The 21,651-nt window shown below is 43.1% G+C and overlaps 1 protein-coding gene across 1 annotated transcript in view; it reads left to right on the top strand.

Moving 5' to 3' along the window:
• Positions 1–21,651, top strand: part of NCAN (neurocan) — a 195,828-nt gene that overhangs the window by 158,376 nt on the left and 15,801 nt on the right. Inside the window, exons 9-13 of the mRNA XM_075280411.1 lie at positions 424–540; positions 2,417–2,530; positions 16,921–17,079; positions 18,082–18,164; positions 19,695–19,839. Of these exons, the coding sequence (XP_075136512.1) occupies positions 424–540; positions 2,417–2,530; positions 16,921–17,079; positions 18,082–18,164; positions 19,695–19,839 (618 nt within the window). The remainder of the gene's footprint in view (positions 1–423; positions 541–2,416; positions 2,531–16,920; positions 17,080–18,081; positions 18,165–19,694; positions 19,840–21,651) is intronic.

Here is a 21,651-nt window from a genome sequence, read left to right as displayed (position 1 = left end):
GTATGGAGACACAAGAATAAATGGAAAACAGTGGTTGGGTATGCCATCCTGTGAGTGGCATGTTGCTACGGTTATGTATGTGTACGTATCTTATCATATATATCATATATATTTGTATATGTGTACATGCACCCCTTCCCATTAAAAAAAAATTATAGACTTGTTCCAAGATGGTGGCTCGGCAGATTAAGGGTATAATGCACCTTGTTCAGAATGATGCCTCCCCCCCCCCCTCTCCTTCCCCCATTCACACCAGAGATCCCTGTGAGAGAATAGTTTCCTATAGCGTCCTTTCACTTGGTATAATGTCCAATAGTGGCCCCTCCACACAGTATAATGTACAATCTGTACCTCACCTCAATTATGTCTTTATGCTGAAGTGAATTTGTGTATCAATTTGATGACCACCTCTTATCCTTGTAGGTGAACCTCAACCATGTTCTCACAGCCCTTGTCTGCACATGGGAACCTGTCAGTCTAATGGAAGCACCTATAGCTGTATCTGTCACAAGGGTTACACTGGAGAGAATTGTGAAATTGGTATGTACACTGCTTGAATATATTATTTTAATAAAATATTTAGATTTTTACAGCTTATGCTAGTTTCACACTTGTGTGGGTCCACATGGGGACCCGAAAGACAGAGACCCTGTCTTCTAAAAAAGTGGTTACCCGCAAAAACCCACAGACCCCATAGACCATAATGGGGTCCGCTTGGTTTTGGGCCGTTTTCCATAAGTTTTATACTGAAACCAGCAGAGAAAAATCCTTCTTGCAGGTCTTTTCTCTCCAGCGATTTTAAGCAGATTCTGCGACGCAGTCTCCTACAGGGACTCCAACGCAGGTGTGAATCCAGCCTAAGTGATGAAAACATGCTAACATTAGAAACATGAAGCTTATGCACTTATAGTATACACTATACCGTTGAGTAATCTTTAATATAGTAAGACAATAATTTTATCAATTAGGACAGTCTTCGGCTATGACCCTCTAAATCAGGGGTCTCAAACTTGCGGCCCGCGGGCCAACTGTGGCCCTCGGGACGAAAGTTTGCGGCCCCCGCGCAGCTCCTTGCATATCCCTCTATAGTCATCTTTCGGCCGGCACACTAAGACACGCCTCCAATAGTCAGGTGACGTCTGACATCACACACAGGTCCTTGAGTCTTAAACTTCAGCAGTACTAGCTTTCCACTGTTATAACAGCAATAAAAGCGATGGGTGATCAGTGGAAAGCTAGTATTGCTGCAGTTTAAGACTCAAGGACCTGTGTGTGACGTCAGACGTCACCTGACTATTGGAGGCGTGTCTTAGTGTGTCGGCCGAAAGATGAAGAGATGTAGTTCTGAGAGGAATGTGAGATGGAGTGTGTGTGTCTGTCAGTAACCTAGGGGCAGAGATGGAGGGGGGGACATGAACCTGGGGTCACAGATGGAAGGGGGAGCATGAAAATGGGGGCAGATGAAGGGGGTATCTGAAAATGGGGCAGATGGAGGGGAATATGAAACTGGGGCAGATGGATGGGGCACATGAAACTGGGGCAGATGGAGGGGGGACATAAAACTGGGGACAGATGGAGGGGGGACATAAAATGGGGCAAATGAAGGGGATATCAAACTGGGGGAGAAATGGTGGGGGAGATGAAACTGAGGGTAGATGAAGGGGGGCACTTAAACTGGGGACAACTGGAGGGGGCTTTAAACCGTAGCTGGAGGGGGACCTGTCTGCCTCTAGTTGTCCCCAGTTTATTGTCACTGTCCAGCTACCCCTATGGTTTAATGTCTGCTTCTAGCCTCCTGAGTTTAATGTCCCCCTCTAGTTGCCCCCAGTTTAATGTCCCACTTCAGCTGCCATTAATTTATTGCCCCCCTCCAATTACCCCCATTGTTTTATGTCCCCCTCCAGCTGCCCCAGTTTCATGTCCCCTCTAGTTTCCCCCAGTTTAAACTGGGTGTATTGAATGTTCACTCATCGGTGGGGGGTGTGGGGACGCCTGCATCATCAAAGTCCACCGATTGGATCTGTCACTAAAGGCTCGATGGGAACCGATCGGCATCGATGAGGTTGTGACAGTAAGTAATCCTAGCTAATCTACATAATACATTTATGTTAACCTGCTAGTATGTGTCTGGCCTGTCTTTTTCTTTGTTCTATCACGGAATCTAAAAGAACCTTAGCAATCTTACAGGAATCCAGAGATCCCTGTCAATTTTGCAATACACTGGGGCATCAGGAGAGGGACCTAATACTGTGGGGCAGTTAGAAGGGAACATTATAATGTGGGGACATATAGTGTACGGGTGACTGTAGGAGGATGATACTGTGTGGGGGCACATGGAAAATAACATAGGGATATACACCTACACATCTTAATGATAGTATTAGTAATGATATATGCATATACTATATGTTCACAGATATTGATGAGTGTTTGTCCAACCCCTGTCAGAACGGAGGGACCTGCATTGATGAAATAAACTCCTTTCTTTGTTTATGTCTGCCAAGCTATGGAGGAAGCACATGTGGAAAAGGTAAGTGTGAACAAACAGTGGTGTTTGTAGGTCTGTCATCTTTTAGCAAAATGGATAACATACTGAAGCAGCGCTTTATAATACATTACATGTTATATGAGGCTGCAATAATTATATGATATACTGAATAGTAGCTTGATAAGAGAACTTACATTATTGATCACTATCTTTGGGCTAAGGCTGCAGCAAAAAAGCACCTTTCACAAAAAGCCCGCAGAGGTTTCTTCTGCATACTTTCTGCTTCCATTATACCCATAGGGAAACCACCAGCGTTTCTCTAGGTATAAGCGACAAAATGCCATTTCCAAAAAAAAAACAGTTATGGAAATCACAGTGTTTCTGCTGTGGGGATTTTTCTGCGATGTGTGGAAGGGTTTAGCTAGAATCCCATCCACTTTGAAGGGAGTGTAAAATGCCACAGTTTTTGCCATGGCATTTCCAACGCAGCCAGACTGCTGCGTTTACACCACGTGGGGCTCCAGCTTTGTACTGATCCTCTAACTAGCAGAATTAGGCGAGGGGTTAATAGAGAATTGTTGTATTGATTGGTGGTTCATAAATTGACTTATTCCTAGCCCTCCCCACACAGAAAAATAATGTTAATTGTAAAATAAAAGTGATGAATACATCTTATGATAATGTCTAAATTCTTCCTATTTTCCTAATTTACTAACAAATTATGGTTTCTTCATATGGACATGGTACATTATTGGCAAACTCTTGCCTGATATCTAGCTAATACCTTGTAGGCGCTCCTGTGTTAGTTAAGTGTGTCTCTGCTTTGGGGAGATGGCTGTTTAATAGACCTCTGTGATTTTACTAATTGCATACAAATAGTCTTCTGCGAGATCATGGAAAATCTGTGTTCCTCTGCCATTTCCCTGCAGTATATCCAAAAGAATGCACAAAGATAAAACAAACATCCCATGAGGTCATGTTCAAGCTAATAAAAATCATATGAATATACAAAACCTCTACAATGAAAAAATCATTTATTATTGATGTATCAAAAGACAGTATTGTTGTTGTTTATTACCCATTCCAGGGGATCTAATTATAAAACTGGCATAGTACAAAATCTGTTGAAGATTAGATTACAAGAACACTGGATTGTGTGGTAGAAAATAGATGCTATCTAAATGCATAGAAGAATATTCCAGGGCACTTCTCCGCTATGCCTGGAAATAATTAGTATGAGTTACAGGGCCGCCATACTAATAATTGTGAAAGACAATAATAATAAATATATTAATTTGTAATCCTATGGCATGTTAGATGTCTAATAACGTTAAGGCCCTACAAATCCAATTAGTTAGCAGGCTATTTCATTCCCAGTGGTGAAGCATAGATTAGGAAGGACAATAGTATAACATTCAGCATAGCAGTCTATGTGGCTTCAGGCTGCCAGAAGTCCGGAAGGTTCGAGTCTCGGATGTAAAGTGATTTCTAATATGTGATCTGCCTAAATTAACACAGAGTAAGGTAAACAGGTCAATTGCCTGGAGCCCAGACAATCCAAGGGCCAACAAAGTTTCTGTAAATTTATTCCTGTTTAATTCCACATCAGCAACATTTAATTATGGTGGAACCATTAGGTGATTAGTAAAATCGTGGAAGCTACTTTTATGCTAATTAAGCCTCATCCTGGATTAATTATTTCCAGTCTAGAAATTGTACTTAACACTAATTGAGAATGAGGAAATGATATTAGTATTTGTCTAACAGTATTGTGTCTGGAGGATAAATGATCATTGCTGTACTACAGGGTGGATGACTGCCTCTAACCCATTCACTCTCACTCCTATGTTTATCGCCTTCATAAAAGAATACACTCTGACAGCTGCACCATTCTCTGTGGTTGGTTAATTTAGTAAAAGATCTGGGAATCGGGCCATGTCGCCACTCCCCATATGTTCTACCAGCCAGTTTGCTACCCTCTCACACCACAATATTTCTTATCTAATCCTTTTCTCATTGAATGCTGTAGCTAATGTCTGCCCTCAGCCCTCTAGCTGTTGATAAAAAATGTGTTCAGCAATTGAAAGACCTAAAGAATTACAGAATTACCATTCCACTGAAAAATGTTTCACCTCAGTGCTTTCGAGCACTTTAACTAAAGATGGACGAACCGCCCAAGATTCATTTCATTTCGGGTTCCAAGATTTGTTTCAGGTTAAGCAAGTTCAGTGTGAATCACACCTTAAGGCTAGGGCTCCAAGTGGCGGACCGCAGCAAAAAGCAATACAGGGAAAATAGTGGCGACAATGCATCTTGGTTTTTCCCAAAACGCTTTTCACAAAAAATCCACAGAGGTTTCCTTTGCGGACTTTCTGCTTCCATTATACCTATAGGGAAACCATCAGCGTTTCCGTAGGTATAATTTACATACTGCAATTGTCAAAACGCAACGGTTTCGGAAATCACAGGAGGAATCCTTTGGCGAAACGCGTTGGAGTGGCCTTCCGGGTACCCGCATCTGTGGTGCATCTTGTTCAAGGCAGTTACTACAGACATGGCTACAGGTATTTAGGTTATTTGTTTATTGTCACTGCTATAGTCTGAAATACTCGCTATTGATACTGTGTCCGCAGCCTCACCACTATTTGAGTGAGTAACAGGTGGATATACTTTTAGCATACATTAACCTCTTGCTGACTGGTCTACTTCTACCTTTTTTCCTTATAAATTGCATCCTTTATTGTAGGGATTTTGGTCTTTGGTCCATGTTCATGAGACCTACTGTCATATTCTATTATGTTTTTATTATGTTTAATGTTCTCTGAAAATCTCAAAAATTATTGAAAAGAATATTCTTAACAATTCTTAGACCTATCTATGCAGACTACATTTTAGTCATATTAGTTAACTTCGATGTGTGACATAGCTAATGCTATTGTTTAAGGAATCACATGGAAAGTGAAAAATAAAAAGCAATCTTCATGCAACTTTATGTGTAATATATAAATGAGTGGCTACAAATAACATGCAAAGGCCAAGGAAACTAATCAGTTTACTATGCTTTGATGATCTACTCTAGATATGAAATCGCAGCATTTCCGGCCCGTGGGGCCCCCGGCCTTAGGGTATGTTCACACAGAGTTTTATGGAGTGGATTTTGTCACGGAATCCGCCTCAAAATCTGACTCAATGGAAGTCGCTTGCTTCTTTTTTCCGATAGCTAGTAGCAGAAAAAAGAAGCAAGCTGCCCTATCTTGCCACAGATTCCATGGCTGACTCAGCCGCAGCATCCATGGCACAAGGCTTCCTCCCAATTAGGCCCATACTTCAGGCCTAATCTGGAGCGGAATGCCGGTGTCGTGCGCTGCTAACCGCGCGGAAGTGTTAACATGCAGAATGCAAATTCCGCCATGTGCACATACCCTTAAGTGTCAAACTAATATATACTTTCATACCTACTGCTTGCAGAAAAAGGAAATGACAGGCTCCCATTGATTTCAATAGGAGGCTTTTTTTGAGCTGGATTTAGACCTGGATATCGCGTCAAAATCCACTCCAAAAAACTCCATGTGAACATACCCTAAGGCCGGGGTCCCACGGGCCGTAAACGGTGTGATTTGGTAAAAATCGCGGCGTTGTAAAGTATTTACAAAGTGGATGGAATCATGCGAATCCTATACCCACTTTGCAGAAAAAATCGCAGTGTAGACACGCTGCAATTTTCAAAACCGTTTCATTTTTGAAAATTGCAGCATGTCAATTATATCTACGGAAACGCTGGCGGCTTTCACATAGATATAATTGTAACAGAAAGTCTGCGGAGGAAAACTATGTGAACTTTCTGTTGAAAGTGCTGTGGGATGAACCGCAATGCGTTCACAACATGGTTGTTCCCGCAGCACTTTAGCATGGCAGTTCCGGCCCGTGGGTTTTTCGGGCAGAGAATCTTTTTTTTTTTTTCAGAAAGGTCTCAGTACCTGTGATGGGTTAATAAGTACACCTATATACCTTTTGCAGTGTTTGGAGTAATTTCTGAGTGTCTCTGGTTGCTGCTGGCATTCTCTTCCTTTGTTTACCAGTGTTAGCTTCCTGCTGTGCTCCTTCCTGTGCAGGTGCTGCACTAACTTTCTCTCACTTAGCCCCCCCCTCCTCTCTCAGTCCGTTACAAAACCCTCCATCTCACTAGCCCCTCCCACCCTCACTGCCTCATTAATCTAGCCTCTTCAGGAGTTCAGGAAGGTGCCAAATCGGGATCATGGAGAGAAGGTCTATAAAGCCAGCCGGGTCATACACAGAAGGAATGTACAGGAATAGCAGGGACAGGAGACAGGCAGGGAGGTAGTTTAGGGAGCTGATGCCGTGGTGAAACGAATAACCAGTGGCGGGCCAGGAGCAAAATGAGGCGAAAATAGCCTCAGGCCCGACGCTGATCCCCTGACCCTGGACGTGCTGGCTCCGGCGTCAGGGAAAAACCAGAACCTCCGCAAACTTCAGCGGAAGCTCTGGCCTACCCTGCGCCGGAACCAGCAGCCATCCCGGCGCTGGACACGGAGCAGGCTGGGAGCCTCCGTGCAGCATAGCCCCGGCCCCTCCTGACAGTTCCCTTTCAGAAGCAGTGAAATGGAACATCACCATATTATCAGAAAGTGCCCCTGGGGCCTTCACATGACTGCTCCAGGGATATGGGTAATTATATATTTTTTGTAAGTAAATTAGAAGTTAGTTGAGGGGAGGGAGTTTAGTTTAGGGGTTAATCAGCTTATCCTGGACAACCCCTTTTTTTTCAGTTAATTGAACAAAAAAGCACTAGCAGCAGAAAAGCTTTTGTGAATTCTGGATAAAGAAATGAAGGAAAATGAGTTTGAACATTGTGATTTGTCTATATGTACTGAAGATAGTTTGTTCCACTTGATAATTTATGAGTGTGCCAGACTGAGATCAATAAAGCAGCAAGGGGGTAGTGGATGGGAATGTAAATGGCTTATGCTAAGAGAACTAAACCAGTTATATCTCTCTGTCTCGCTCTGTGCCAGTAGTACTGCCATTCAGAAATATAATCATCAATCAATATTTTATTCTATTTTTAATCTATTTATTTATTTGTCTATTTTTTTAAAACTGACATTATTCTTATAGGGAATTTTTGTGTGCTATATGATAACAATATTTACAGTGGTAAAATACGAGACTTACAAGGAAGGAAGATCACAGTCTAAAAATATCTCTTTGTGACTTTTATACTGTGTAGCACCAAGAGCAGACAAAGGCCATGAAGCAAGAATTCCAAGAACATGAAAAAGAGATTCCAGGCCCATGCACTTGTCACTAGACATCTATTGTGGACCTACAGTACTAATAAATCGCAAGAGTAGAGCTGTAGCTCAACAAGAATCCCATCCACTTTGCAGTTACTCTAAAATGATGCGATTTTTCCTGCGGCGCTTCTGCTGCGGGCAAATCGCGTCGTTTCCGACTCATGGGGCCCTGTCCTTAATCTCTCCTCATAACTGAGGTCCTCTATGCCCCTTTTCAATTGTGTTGCTCAATTTTGCTGTAACTTGCCACCTCTAGGCCACCCTTTCTTTGAACTGGTGCCAAGAACTGAACCACATATTCCAGATAGGGTCACATCAGTGACTTATAAAGTGGTAATATCATACCTCCCAACTTTTGAAGAACTGAAAGAGGGACAAAATGTGCGGCGCGGCATATTTAGACCCGCCCACTTTTGTGTTGACTACGCCCATTTTCATTAGTTTTTCATCTGCCCGCACACAGTATAATCCTCCTACAGTCACCCGTAAATTATATGTTCCCCCTCTATCTCTCCCCCAGTTTCATATACACCCTTCATCTGCCCCCAGTTTCATGTCCCCCCTCCATCTCTGTCCCCAGATTCATGTCCCCCATCTCTGCCCCCAGTTTCATGTCCCCTCCATCTCTGTCTCCAGATTCATGTCCCCCATCTCTGCCCCCAGATTCAGGTCCCCCATCTCTGCCCCAAGATTCATGTCCCCCCATCTCTGCCCCCAGATTCATGTCCCCCCATCTCTGCCCCCAGATTCATGCCCCCCCATCTCTGCCCCCAGATTCATGTCCTCTCCATCTCTGCCCCCAAATTCATGTCCCCCATCTCTGCCCCCAGATTCATATCCCTCCATCTCTGCCCCAGATTCATGTCCCCTCCATCTCTGCTCCCAGATTCATGTCCCCCATCTCTGCCCCCAGATTCATGTCCCCCCTCCATCTCTGCCCCCAGATTCATGTCCCCCCATTTCTGCCCCCAGATTCATATCCCTCCATCTCTGCCCCCAGATTCATGTCCCCTCCATCTCTGCCCCCAGATTCATGTTCCCCCCATCTCTGCCCCCAGATTCATATCCCTCCATCTCTGCCCCAGATTCATGTCCCCTCCATCTCTGCCCCCAGATTCATGTTCCCCCTCCATCTCTGCCCCCAGATTCATGTCTCCCCCATCTCTGCCCCCAGATTCATGTCCCCCCATCTCTGCCTCCAGATTCATGTCCCCCCATCTCTGCCCCCAGATTCATGTCCCCCCATCTCTGCCCCCAGATTCATGTCCCCCCATCTCTGCCCCCAGATTCATGTCCCCTCCATCTCTGCCCCCAGATTCATGTCCCCCATCTCTGCCCCCAGATTCATGTCCCCCCATCTCTGCCCCCAGATTTATGTCCCCTCCATCTCTGCCCCCAGATTCATGTCCCCCCATCTCTGCCTCCAGATTCATGTCCCCCCATCTCTGCCCCCAGATTCATGTCCCCCATCTCTGCCCCCAGATTCATGTCCCCCCATGTCTGCCCCCAGATTCATGTCCCCCCATCACTGCCCCCAGATTCATGTCCTCTCCATCTCTTCCCCCAGATTCATGTCCCCAGATCTCTGCCCCCAGTGTCATGCCGTCTTCTCCTTCATCTGCCCCCAGTTTCACGTTCCACCTCCACATTACACTTACCTTCTCCTCGTTCCCCCGCTGCACTCTGCGTGCCTCTCTCTCACTGGCACACAGTTGTAGACGCGATGTGACATCATCACATCGCGTCTACAAGCCAGTAGCCGGCGGCAGCGGCGAAGCGAGGAGCTGACCTGTGTCAGCTCCTCGCTTCAGCCGCGTATGTGTTCAACTCAGATCTGCATCCTCTGGAAGCAGATCTGAGTTGAAATCGGGACATACCTCCCTCCAACCGGGACCGCAGGACATGTCACTGGAATCATGAATGTCTCGTGGAAATCGGGACAGTTGGGAGGTATGGTAATATTACATCCCTGTTCTGCGAGTACATTCCCCTTTTACATGACAATATCCTATTGGCCTTAGTAGCAGTTGATTAAAATTACATGCTGTAATTCAATATTATATATTCTGTAAGAACACCTAGGTCCTTCTCTGCCAGTGACTCTCCTAGCTTTATCTCCCTAGGAAATATGTTACATGCAAATTATTTTTATCCAGATGTATAAACTCTCATTTATCCACAGTGAACCTTATTTGTCATGTGGATACCCAAACAATTTATATAATTAATAAATAACAGAGGACATTAGATTACACCATTTATAACAGAGGCAGGGCTGGCCTTAGGGCAAAGTGGAAAATTGCCCAGGGCCCCCTCACCCATACAGGCCGCCTGCCAGTAGTATACTTTCCCTACTATGGATATATACCAGAAACAAAAGCATACAGAAAAAATATTAATAATACCAAGCATATTTATTAATAAATCCATAAAAATATCAATAGAGTAAATTTGCAAGAAGGACCAGGAACAAATCCACACATAAAGTACTTCACAATGATAAGATAGAGAAAATATTGCATTGCATAAATAAATTGCTAAAGCCCTACAGAAAGAAATCCATTCCATATCAATATAGTAAACAGTACTGTTATGTCATATTGTTATTTTTGGAATGGATTTCTTTATGAAGGGCTTTAGCAATTGATTTACGCAATATAATATTTTATCCAATCTTACCATTGTGGAGTACATCTTGTGTGGATTTGTTTCTGGTCTCTCTTGTAAATTTACTCTATTTATATTTTATATATGTATTAATGAAGATGTTTGGTGGTATTAATATTTTTTCTGTATATGTGTGAGTATATGCTGTATAGTATATGAATGTATAAATGTAATTATAAACAGCCTATGAATGAGTTCGAGTACTGTGAGAAGGTGACAGGCAAAGGGCTGGAGTCCCGGTATATCTCCCCCAGATTTCTAACTTATGCATGGTCCAGGGCGGGTCTTGAATAGGCCTTAGCCTAGGTGTGGGTCCAGGGCTCGTTACCATGATGCAGCCGCCCTCTGACCCGGCGGTCACGTGATCCGCCAGGCTCAGCGTCTTACAAGAGCTGCTGTGTCCTACAGGACCCAGATTAGCTCTATAAGTCTAAGAACAGCGTGCAGGAGACTGTATTCCTCCTGCAACTGGTGCTAAATGTACCAATACGCCAATAAAATTCCGCTATTAAAGGTTATAGCCCCACCCCCGACGACACCATACAAAAAAAAATTACCGTAACGGAGAGGAAAAACTATTTTATAAAGTTTTTCAGTAGCACTTTGTGTTATTAAATAAAAAAAAAAAAAAAAGAAAGGTGAAAATCAGACACGATTTCCCTCCTATTTTGTCTATATTTTCCAGGATCTAAAAAAATTTAAATACATTCAAAAATTAAAACAACATAAAAATAAAATCCTATGTGTCCCCGAAAACAGACGCAAAAATTAGTTGAATGAGACATATGAGAAAAATGTTACAGCCTTCAAAACTGCACATACAAAAAAAAACTAAAATATGTCTGATCCTGGATCAGAAATTGGCCCGATACTGAAGTGATTAATGACATCACAGACTGCTGAGGCCTGTAATTGGGCCTCAGTGGTCATGTGGGTTACACTGGTGTCACAATATATAATGATGTCTTAGTCTGTGATGTCATTCAACGAAGCTTGAAGACCTGCCTCAGAGCCCAGGAGAGGTGAGTAATAGGTAGTTTCGAATAGCACGCACCCATAGGAATGAATTCCTATGGGAACATGCTATTCAAAACTACCGTTTCGAATAGTACTCGCTCATCTCTAGTGAGTAACACTGTTACTTATGTTAAATCACCTCCCCTGGGTCTCCACTCATTATACTCTGGGGTTTGAATAATAGCCTGTGGATGGGGAACCAAAAAAATTTCGGGGTTCACCGATCCTGAAACTTTTTCAAAAACAAACACCGTAGAGGTCACTAGGTTACATTGTACTATGTGGAGAGGCAACTATGGGATACTATACTGTATGTAGGTCCCACTGTGGGACTTTATACTTTATGGTAGGGGTGCTCACACTTTGTCAGCATGTGAGCTATTTCTAATATGCCCAAGCCCTAAGATCTACTACCCACTTCTTGTGGGCGGGGGCGGGGTGTGACTGTGGGCGGGGCTGGGGTGTGTCTGTGGGCATGGCCGGGTATGTGGGCGTGGTCGGGCGGATCGTGGGAGCAGGACAGCGGCGTTCTGTGACAGCCCAGGGATCCCCGCTGTCTGCTTGTTCACAGCGCAGGCTTTGAGTTATCTCTGGACACTGGCAGGCTGGGGCTGCCAGTGTCCGTAGATGACTCTCAGCCTGCTCTGTGAACAAGCAGCACCCCGGCCCCCTCCATCCCTAAGAGCGACCTGCAAATGTCCAGAGTGCTTGTTCACAGCGCAGGCTGAGAGTCGACTCTCAGCCTGCACTGTGAACAAGCAGACACCGGGGATCCCTGGCTGCATCCCGCGATCGACCAATACGTCCATTGCGATTGACTGGTAGATCGCGATTGATGTATTGGGCACCCCTGCTTTATGGGGTCTACTATGGAATATTATTCTGTGTGGAGGGCCCACTATAGGACATTATAAAGTATAAGGCCATTGTGGGACAGTATAATGTGTGGAGGGGCCATGGTGGAATATTATATTGTATAGAGGCCATGAAGAGGCATTATACTGTGTGGTGAGGCCACTATACATGGAGCATGAAGGCTACTATATGTCATAATACTGTATGTAAATGGGGCAATATCCTGTGGGGGGGGGGGCAGTAAAGGGGGCATTTTACTGTGTGGGTACCAGTAAAGGGGGTACTATGCAGGATCCCAAGTAAAAAGTTTGCTTTGGACCTGAGCTTTGCTAGTGATGCCCCTTTTAGAGTAAGTCTACATGGGACATACATGCAGAGGATTTGGCACTGCAGGCTTCTTGGGCAGCTAATCTGTTGCATTGTACTGTAGAAGCAAAGTGGATGGGATTTAAACAAATTCCACAACTGAACTGAGGTGCAGAATGTCTCGCAGCAGCCTGCCAACTTCAGGTCATTCTGTGTTGTTTGTTGTCAAGTAGTTCAAGAAAATCCACTGCTGGTTTCCTGCAATGGGATATCAGCATCAAATACGTCCTATGTGGAAGTATCTGCAATCTATACTAAAGAGTAAGTACAAGGATTTGGGAAGTTTACTTAAATATATTCTCGCTAGAAGATCTTCTTGAATCACATTCTGAAGCACCAACACTTGGTAGACTGAAAATGGCCATGGGTCATGTGATGCTGTCCACCAACACATACTGTTTAAACGCACTTCACCTGCAGAAGTTTCCTGGTTGTCCAGGATCATTATCCAGCCACAAATCTGGCGTAGAGGCAGTGTATTTCATTGGAAGGCGCAAACACTCACAAATTAGTAGTACATGGCTCATAGGAACATCTGCTTACTGTAGTGTACTAATACAGTGCAGGGCAGGAAGAAGTTAATTGCTTGCTAGTATTATAAGGGTAGCATTTGCAAATGAGAGGGGAATAAGGGTGCATTCACACGGAGTAACGTGCCGCGTGACCTGGCACGCATACGCCGTGTGAGCGTTTGCGCGCCGTATACGCTCCCATTGATTTCAATGGGAGCCTGGATCGTATACGCCGCGTTATCACGGCCGCAAAATAATGCGGCGTATATGATCCGAACGCCCATTGAAATCAATGGAAGCGTATACGGCGCGCAAACTCTCACACGCCGTATACGTGCCACATCACGCGGCACGTTACTCCGTGTGAAAGCACCCTTAGATTTGTGTTTTCCATATGGGAATGGAGAAAACTCTGATCGTAGTAAAATGGTTGGCGCTATGGATTCTAAAGTCACTGATATGTAATTTCCTGGGGAAGACCTAGAGCCCTTCTTGAAAATAGGCACCAAAATAGGCTTTGCACCAGTCCATTGGCACATTGGCACTATTCACATATACAAAAAAACAACCATATCCACAGATAGGTATAAAATATAATTTTTATTGCTATCCAAATATTAAAAATCACATGGACACACAGTGACACACTACAAAAATTACACAAAATGACCGGGAAAAACCATCAGGTTTAAAAGTGCCAGCAAACCAAAGTGATGTTAGTGAGGTAATACACACAGTTATATAAAGTCAATATTTTTACCATGGGCAGGGTAACCAGGGGTCCAGATGAATAGTATTATGTACACACATATGCCATATTAAGAAATAAAAGATTATGTCAACTAAGTACATTCACTCATAAACGGCATAATAGTCAAAAATACCAAATGACAATGGTCACCCATTCACCTATATCCTGGGATTCATTGGGGGTTCTGATCCACTCCATTCCTGCTACAGAGCAAGAGAGGACCTGCTCTGTAATCATCGGAATGGAACAGAGCATTGGTTGCCCCTTCGGAAGAGCCTCGACCTGCATTTGAATGAGGCCTTACTGAAGTTTTAGGGATTTGTTTTGCTTTCCATAGCCATCTGCTTTTCATTCTGTATTTTAGCTGATTTTATTTCCCTTGTACAGATTTCATTAAGTGCTTTGTAATTCTTAAATGCTAGAGCTGTCCCTTCAGACTTATATTTTTATTTGCCATTTTTTATTATTTATTGCCCTTTTAACAGTAGCTATAAGCCATAGGGTGAAGGGGTTAATTAAGGGTTTTATACTTGTTTCCTATGGGTGCACATTTGCTTTGCTCAAGGTAGATTTAAATGTCTCCCACTTGTATCACTATTTGACAATTGCTGCTCAAAGGGATTTTTCCCTCCCAAACTGTTTTTACAATTTAGGTGAAATGTTATTAGATTATGGCCGCTATTATTATGGTTTCTCAGTGACATTTCCTACAACTCTCGCAAATTTAGAAGTGAATAGATCCAGTAGAGCATCCCCTCTAGTTGGATCTTCCACAAGGACCATAAAATAGTCATGAAATAAGTTACAGATGATGCAGATCCATGACCCCAGTTAATATCCAGTTGGTTAAAATCTCACCTCAAGACCACTGTACCCGCCTGTGCCATCCACTAAATTTGTTTATACAGCTGACTCTTAGGGAGCGTTCACACTACCGTCGGTTTCCGACAGGTAGTGTCCGCTGCTAATGTCTATTCAAAATCTTGCACGGACATTAGCAGCGGACACTAGCTGTGTACATGACATTCTGCATTCATTTAAATGGAGATCGGGTGCGTTGTTTTACACTCCGTTCCTGTCCTTAACTGTCCGTTCCTAAAGATGTCCAACTTTTCAAGCGGACAGAAAAGACCTACATGTTTTGCTACATGGGTTTTTCTGTCCATTTGAAAAGTCGGACATCTTTAGGAACGGACACTTAAGGACAGGCACGGACTGTAAAAGAACGCACCCGATCGCTATTTAAATGAATGCAAAATGTCACGGACACAGCTAGTGTCCAATGCTAATGTCCGCGCAAGATTTTTCACGGAAGCCTGGCTCTTGCTGCTCAAATAGGGCTGTGCAATTTACCAAAAAGCATGCAGTGCACACGACAGTGATGTTTTGACGGATCTAATGTCTGTTAAAAAACCATCCAATTTCTATCAATTTTGAATCCATCCACTCCGCTTTTGATGGCTGTGTGTCATTAGTTTAGCCTGTTTTTAACTGTCAGTGAAAATAACGGATGAATGTCATTGGTCTTTCTTTTTGACCCAACCCACTAATCCATTGGGTGACAATACATTTTACATCAGTTAAAAAAGGGGGAAAAATGGCAGTGAAAGCACACAGACACAATAGACTATAATGGGGTCCGTGTGCTTTCCGCGGACTTCATGATCTACTTTCCTGTCCGCATGACACGTGCAGACACTGTGCAGAAAGCACACAAACCCCATTATATTCTATTGGGTCCGTGTGCTTTTACTGCACACCGCTTGCCAATGCGGTCGGTAGTCCTTTCGGGGGTCCCCATGCATACTCGCTGAACGGATTAACGAGTTGCAGATATGAACCGGACCTAAGGGTGATATATTCTTTTGAATAGTGGTGTAGCTGATGGTCACTTACGTAGCATCTGTGCAGATAAAAAATGTGATTTGAAATGTTTATGCAGATTTCTACATTTTGCATACAAAATGGTTTCTAAATATAAGATAACTTCCTGCATATGCATATGTGAATATATACATATATACATAGAGAGAGAAAGAAGCAGATGTAGAATGAGACTGTTTCCTAGCATTGTAGTAGTGTACGGTCAGCAGTTAAGCCAAGGGTTGTGTTGAGTCAGCTCCCTACAGTAAAACTTTACCTGTGTCAGCAGCCAAGCCAGATGTCTGTGTCCTTCTCTCCCCTTATGACGTGACCCACATGATCTCCATTTAGTGGAAGACAGCTGTGTACAATAGACAAATAGAAAGCTGGGAGACATATAAGTATTAATATGGATAATAATTCAATGTGCAAACCTAGTATATCTGAACTGCAAGGAAATGAGGCCATAAAATCTACTACTTGTCAATGTGTAAGACTAGTAAGCGTAACAAACAAGTTTAGACTGGGATCTGACCATGTGTATCTAGGTTCTAGGTTCAGATAGATAGATTAGATAGAAATATTAATTGATGTGAGATACCTCAAAAGATGTGATAGAGGGGCCACACGGTAGCTCAGTGGTTAGCACTGCAGCCTTGCAGTGCTGGAGTCCTGGTGTTCAAATCCCGCCAAAGGCAGAAAACCATCTGCAAGGAGTTTGTATGTTCTCCCCGTGTTTGCATGGATTTCCATCCCATATTCCAAAAAGACATAATGATAGGGAAAAAATGTACATTGTGAGCTCTATGTGGGGCTCACAATCTACATTAAAAAAAAAAAAAAAAGATGTGATAGAGATAGATACAGTAAATAGCCAGCTAGATCAATATGTATACAAAAAAATATTCAGACAGCATATCACAGATAGATAGATAGATAGATAGATGATACAAAACAATACTTTATATATCAAAAAAAGTTACCTAAACGTAGTATTAATCTTTCATTTTGATTCTTGCAGCTAATGATTTTCAGCCTATATTGTTATTGATGTTGATATTGTTTACGCTTCCTTTCTTTTGTTAGATACAGAGGGCTGTGATCATAATTGGCATAAGTTCCAGGGTTCCTGCTATCGTTATTTCCCCCAAAGACGGCCATGGGAAGAGGCTGAAAGAGACTGTCGAAGAAGATCAGGGCATCTGACAAGCATCCATTCTCAAGAGGAACAGACTTTTATCAATAGTAAGTATAATAACATATGCATACACTAGAGAAAAAACATTATAGATACAGGTAATACACTAATATACATGATAAGTTCATCTATATTAGTGTATACAATACAATTTACTTAAAGGGATCATATCATACAAACACTTTTTTTCTGAGTAACACGTCAGAATAGCCTTAAGAAAGGCTATTCTTCTCCTACCTTTCGTTGTCTTTTCCGCGCCGCTGTTCCGTAGGAATTCCGGTTCTTGTCGGTATGCAAATGAGTTTTCTCGCAGCACTGGGGGTGGGCCTCAGCGCTCAAACAGCACTGGGGGCGTCCCCAATGCTGCAAGAGAACTCTCTCCAGCGCCGACTCCATCTTCATCAGCAGCGTCCTCTTCATCCTCTTCTTACGGCAGTGGCTTGTAACTTCTAGGCCTCGGGCAGAGCAGATTGCGCATGCCGACAGGCCGTGAGATAATGGACGCTTACAATACTGTGTAAGCGGCCATTTTCTTGTGGCCTGTGGGCATGCACAGTCTGCTCTGCCCGAGGCCCAAGGCCTAGAAGTTACAAGCCACCGCCATAAGAAGAGGATGAAAAGGCGGCGCTGGAGAGAGTTCTCTTGCAGCATTGGGGACGCCCACAGTGCTGTTTGAGTGCTGGGGCCCACCCCCAGTGTTGCAAGACAACTCATTTGCATACTGACAAGAATCGGGATTCCTACGGAACGGTGGTGCGGAGAAGGCAACAAAAGGTAGGAGAAGAATAGCCTATCTTAAGGCTATTCCGACGTGATACTCAGAAAAAAAAAAGGGTTTGTATGATAGGATCCCTTTAAGGCTTTGCTAGTCTTTCTTCTCCATGGTTGGCTACCACACAGGCATGCTCGTATTTGCTAAAAATGACTATGTTGACTGAAAGAGAAATGAACAAGAAGATAAAATGTTTGCCTGGTGCAATACTGTAGTCTTTTGTTAAACATGTTGGTTAAGTAATACATGAATTGGCTGCCATTGTGTTTCTATAAAGGTTTTGGTCGTGAGAATACCTGGATTGGTCTCAATGACAGGACAGTAGAACAGGATTTCCAGTGGACAGATAATACTGCGCTGGTGAGTAAGCTGCACCAACTATATGGCTAGCAGATACAGCATTAAAATCTTCCATGTTTTCATGACGTTACACTGTCTAGAAAAGGTCACAATTTATACATTTAGTTCTTATTTCAATAGCGCAATTAATTTTTCAACCCTGACCTAAAGTCAAACATTATGACATATAAATGGTTTTGCAACTTTGATATTTATGACCTTATGCAAAAGTGCCTTGTATCCAGTGGTATAGCTGTAGGGTTTGCAGCAGTCACAGTTGCCATCAGACCTCTAAGCCAATGGCTTCTATTGGCCACCCTAATACTGATTTGTCTTATCATAGACAGAACTGTGAAGCTTGCATACTTTCAGCTGTCTGTTGCTATCAGACTCCCCATACACTCATGTCTATGGTCGGTGCTGGAAAGAAATAGAAATATACACCCAGGACAAATCTGGAACCTGGAGAGTTGAGTAACTTCTGCACCCCAGGAGTGCAACTTTAACTCTTCCACTGTACTAGATCACCTTCCCTAAACAAACATGAATACTAGAATTAACTAATGTTCCAAATTATAAACTACTATTAAACCTTTCACTGCCTTAGACCATGTGAGATGGTGACACTTTACTACCATAGACCACTTGAGATACAGACAACAATCCCTCTAATTGCCCTAAGACCAGTGGTTCTCAAACTGCTGTATGCCTCACCAACCCCAAGGGGTACTCATTGAAGTGACAGTTCCCCCATAATAATAATTCATGGGGTTCACCACCTGCAAACTACTGCTATACTCTGCGGTCTCTTCGTTCATGCTATGCGTCATTATATCATGTGACTGCTAAGGCCCATTTATGGGCCTCAACAGTCCATGACATCACTTAGGAAGTCGTAAGAGGCCTGTAGAGGACAGCAATACAGACATTAACAGACATCAGGGATACAGACATTAATTCATTCACTGCCCTAGGCTTCCAGGTATATAGTCAATAACCGTTGCTGCACTATACTGGGATGCTATTTGTATGGATGCTGTCAGCACTACATGTTTGGCTGCTATATGGCTATTTAGTAAGACACAGTACATAAATACATATTTACCGAGAACCATCTTGATGAACACTGCAAGCTATAGTGTTAGTTTTTTGCTTGTGGGCAGTGGTCATAAACAGCATTCTCTATAAGCTGCACAGTCATATGGCCTTGCAATTTTCACAGTCCCCATACACACTTAAGTTCAAGGGTAATGCATTTGTCACAAACAGTGCCACCTCTAGATTCATCCTGAGTCCTCAGGATGCAGATAGTGTTGAATGTAGGGACTGCAGACTGTAACTAGTGCATCAAGCCATAGAGAAGAGGAAGAGAACTACAGAGAGCTTTGTGGGAATGGGATTTTTTTTAAATTTACATGAAATAACTTGTATGGGGGCAAATTGGGAACATTATACTGTGTAGGGGCTACCACTGCAACCCTATAGCTGTTGTCCCACCTACAAATAATCATTAGCGAAAGCAGTTAACCCGCTCTGATATTCATGTTGCAGCAATACGAGAGCTGGCGGGACCAGCAGCCAGATAACTTTTTTGCTGGAGGTGAGGACTGTGTGGTGATGGTTTCTCATGAGGAGGGAAAGTGGAATGATGTCCCATGTAACTACAATCTGCCATACATCTGCAAGAAAGGAACTGGTAAGAAATCCCTGCAAGTAATATGTATTGTACTCATTTATTAGTAGTACTGTATTTTCACACTTAGTGTAATATAGGTTAAAGGAGTTTTCCCGTGGATCTAACCAGATTTAAGTTTTTATACAACTGTAAGAAAATCATTTTTGCAAATTTATAAGGAAGTTCAAAGATTTTCTCTAATCGTCTCAGTGGTGACAGTCTATTGTCTTGATTGGTAGTAGAGATGAGCGAGTACTATTCGAAACGGCCGTTTTGAATAGCACGCACCCATAGGAATGAATGGAAGCGGCTGGCAAGATGACTTTGCTGGCGGCCGGCCGCTTAACCCCCCTTCATGCTGGCTGCGTCCATTCATTCCTATGGGTGCGTGCTATTCGAAATGGGAGTTTTGAATAGTACTCGCTCATCTGTAATTGGTAGCCATTGGATATGATCATTAGTTCAGAAACTTGCTTTGGTCTCACACTTGGTGATGAAATCCTTATTGTCGCCATGTTATATTCACATACATGTAGTGTCCCTGCCTGATAACCTGACAAAGCAAATCATGGCTGGGTTTCTGGCAAGTCTCAGACCATGAAAAGTTCCTGCATTAATGGTCGTATCCATTGGCAACTGATCAAGACAACAGATGTCACTGCTAAGATGGTCAGAGAAAATCTTTAAAACTCAGCAAAATGTTTAATTATATTTACAAAACTGTTTAAAGGTGTACTTTTTTTTTAGACAAAAAAAAATGCTGTAATGAATTTAACTGCTGTAATTTTTCACACTGAGATTACAGAAACGTCCTACCCTTTTTCAGATTTGTGTGAGCAACACAGTCCCTGTTGCAATCACTTTCTAAGGGTGCATTCATACAGAGTAAAGTGGCGCTGATTCTGCCACGATAACTCGTGACAGAATCAGCGCTGATAAAAAAAAAACTCCCATTGAGTTCAATGGGTTCCGTCTTCCGCGCAAAACACATTGAAATCAATGTGTTAAATAGCCTCCCATTGATTTCAATGTGTTCCGCGCAGAAGACGGAACCCATTGAACTCAATGGGAGTCTTTTTATCAGCGCTGATTATGCCGCGAGTTATCATGGCAGAATCAGCAACACTTTACTAATCCTCAGCATGTGCCAACCATTAAGCACGACTTCAGGTGTTAGCCACACCCACATGAAGATGATGTCATTACTGATGAAAGCAACCTTTGTCTTAACGTTGACTGCCAGAGCAGCCAGGAGGAGGTGTGGTCTTGATCATCTAAGGGTCCATACACACGGAGTTTTTTGGCGAGGATTTTGGCGTTGAAAATCCACGTGGAAAAAAGCCTCCCATTGACTTCAATGGGTTCCTTTTTCTGCTGTGAGAAAAGGGAACCCATTGAAGTCAAAGGGAGGCTTTTTTTTTCAGTACTGAAATTTCATAACAAATTCCTCACCATTTTCCTCCGTGTGAATGGACCCTAAGGGCCAGTTCACATGGAGTTAACGGGCGCACATTCTGGCACGTATACATGTGTCAGAATGTAAGTGCTCAAAACAGAATCCCATTCATTTCAACGCGTGTAATTTTGCGACCGCAAAATTGCACGAGCAAGATTACGCACGTTATACGCCCGTAATGACCCATTGAAATGAATGGGATCTGTTTTGAGTGCTCACATTCTGACACGTGTATACGTGCCAGAATGCGAGCGCGTTAACTCCATATGAACTGGCCCTAAGAATCCTGCTCCTGCCTCACACATCTAGATGATCACATCAGTGATTAGAGGCAGCAGCAGCATGCAGAGGAAGACAATCACATTATTTGTTTGTTT

This window comes from Leptodactylus fuscus, chromosome 1, assembly GCF_031893055.1.
Source record: "Leptodactylus fuscus isolate aLepFus1 chromosome 1, aLepFus1.hap2, whole genome shotgun sequence".
Lineage (NCBI taxonomy): Eukaryota > Metazoa > Chordata > Amphibia > Anura > Leptodactylidae > Leptodactylus > Leptodactylus fuscus.
Note: the sequence above shows the minus strand (reverse complement) of the source record. Positions and strands in the feature narration are given on the sequence as shown.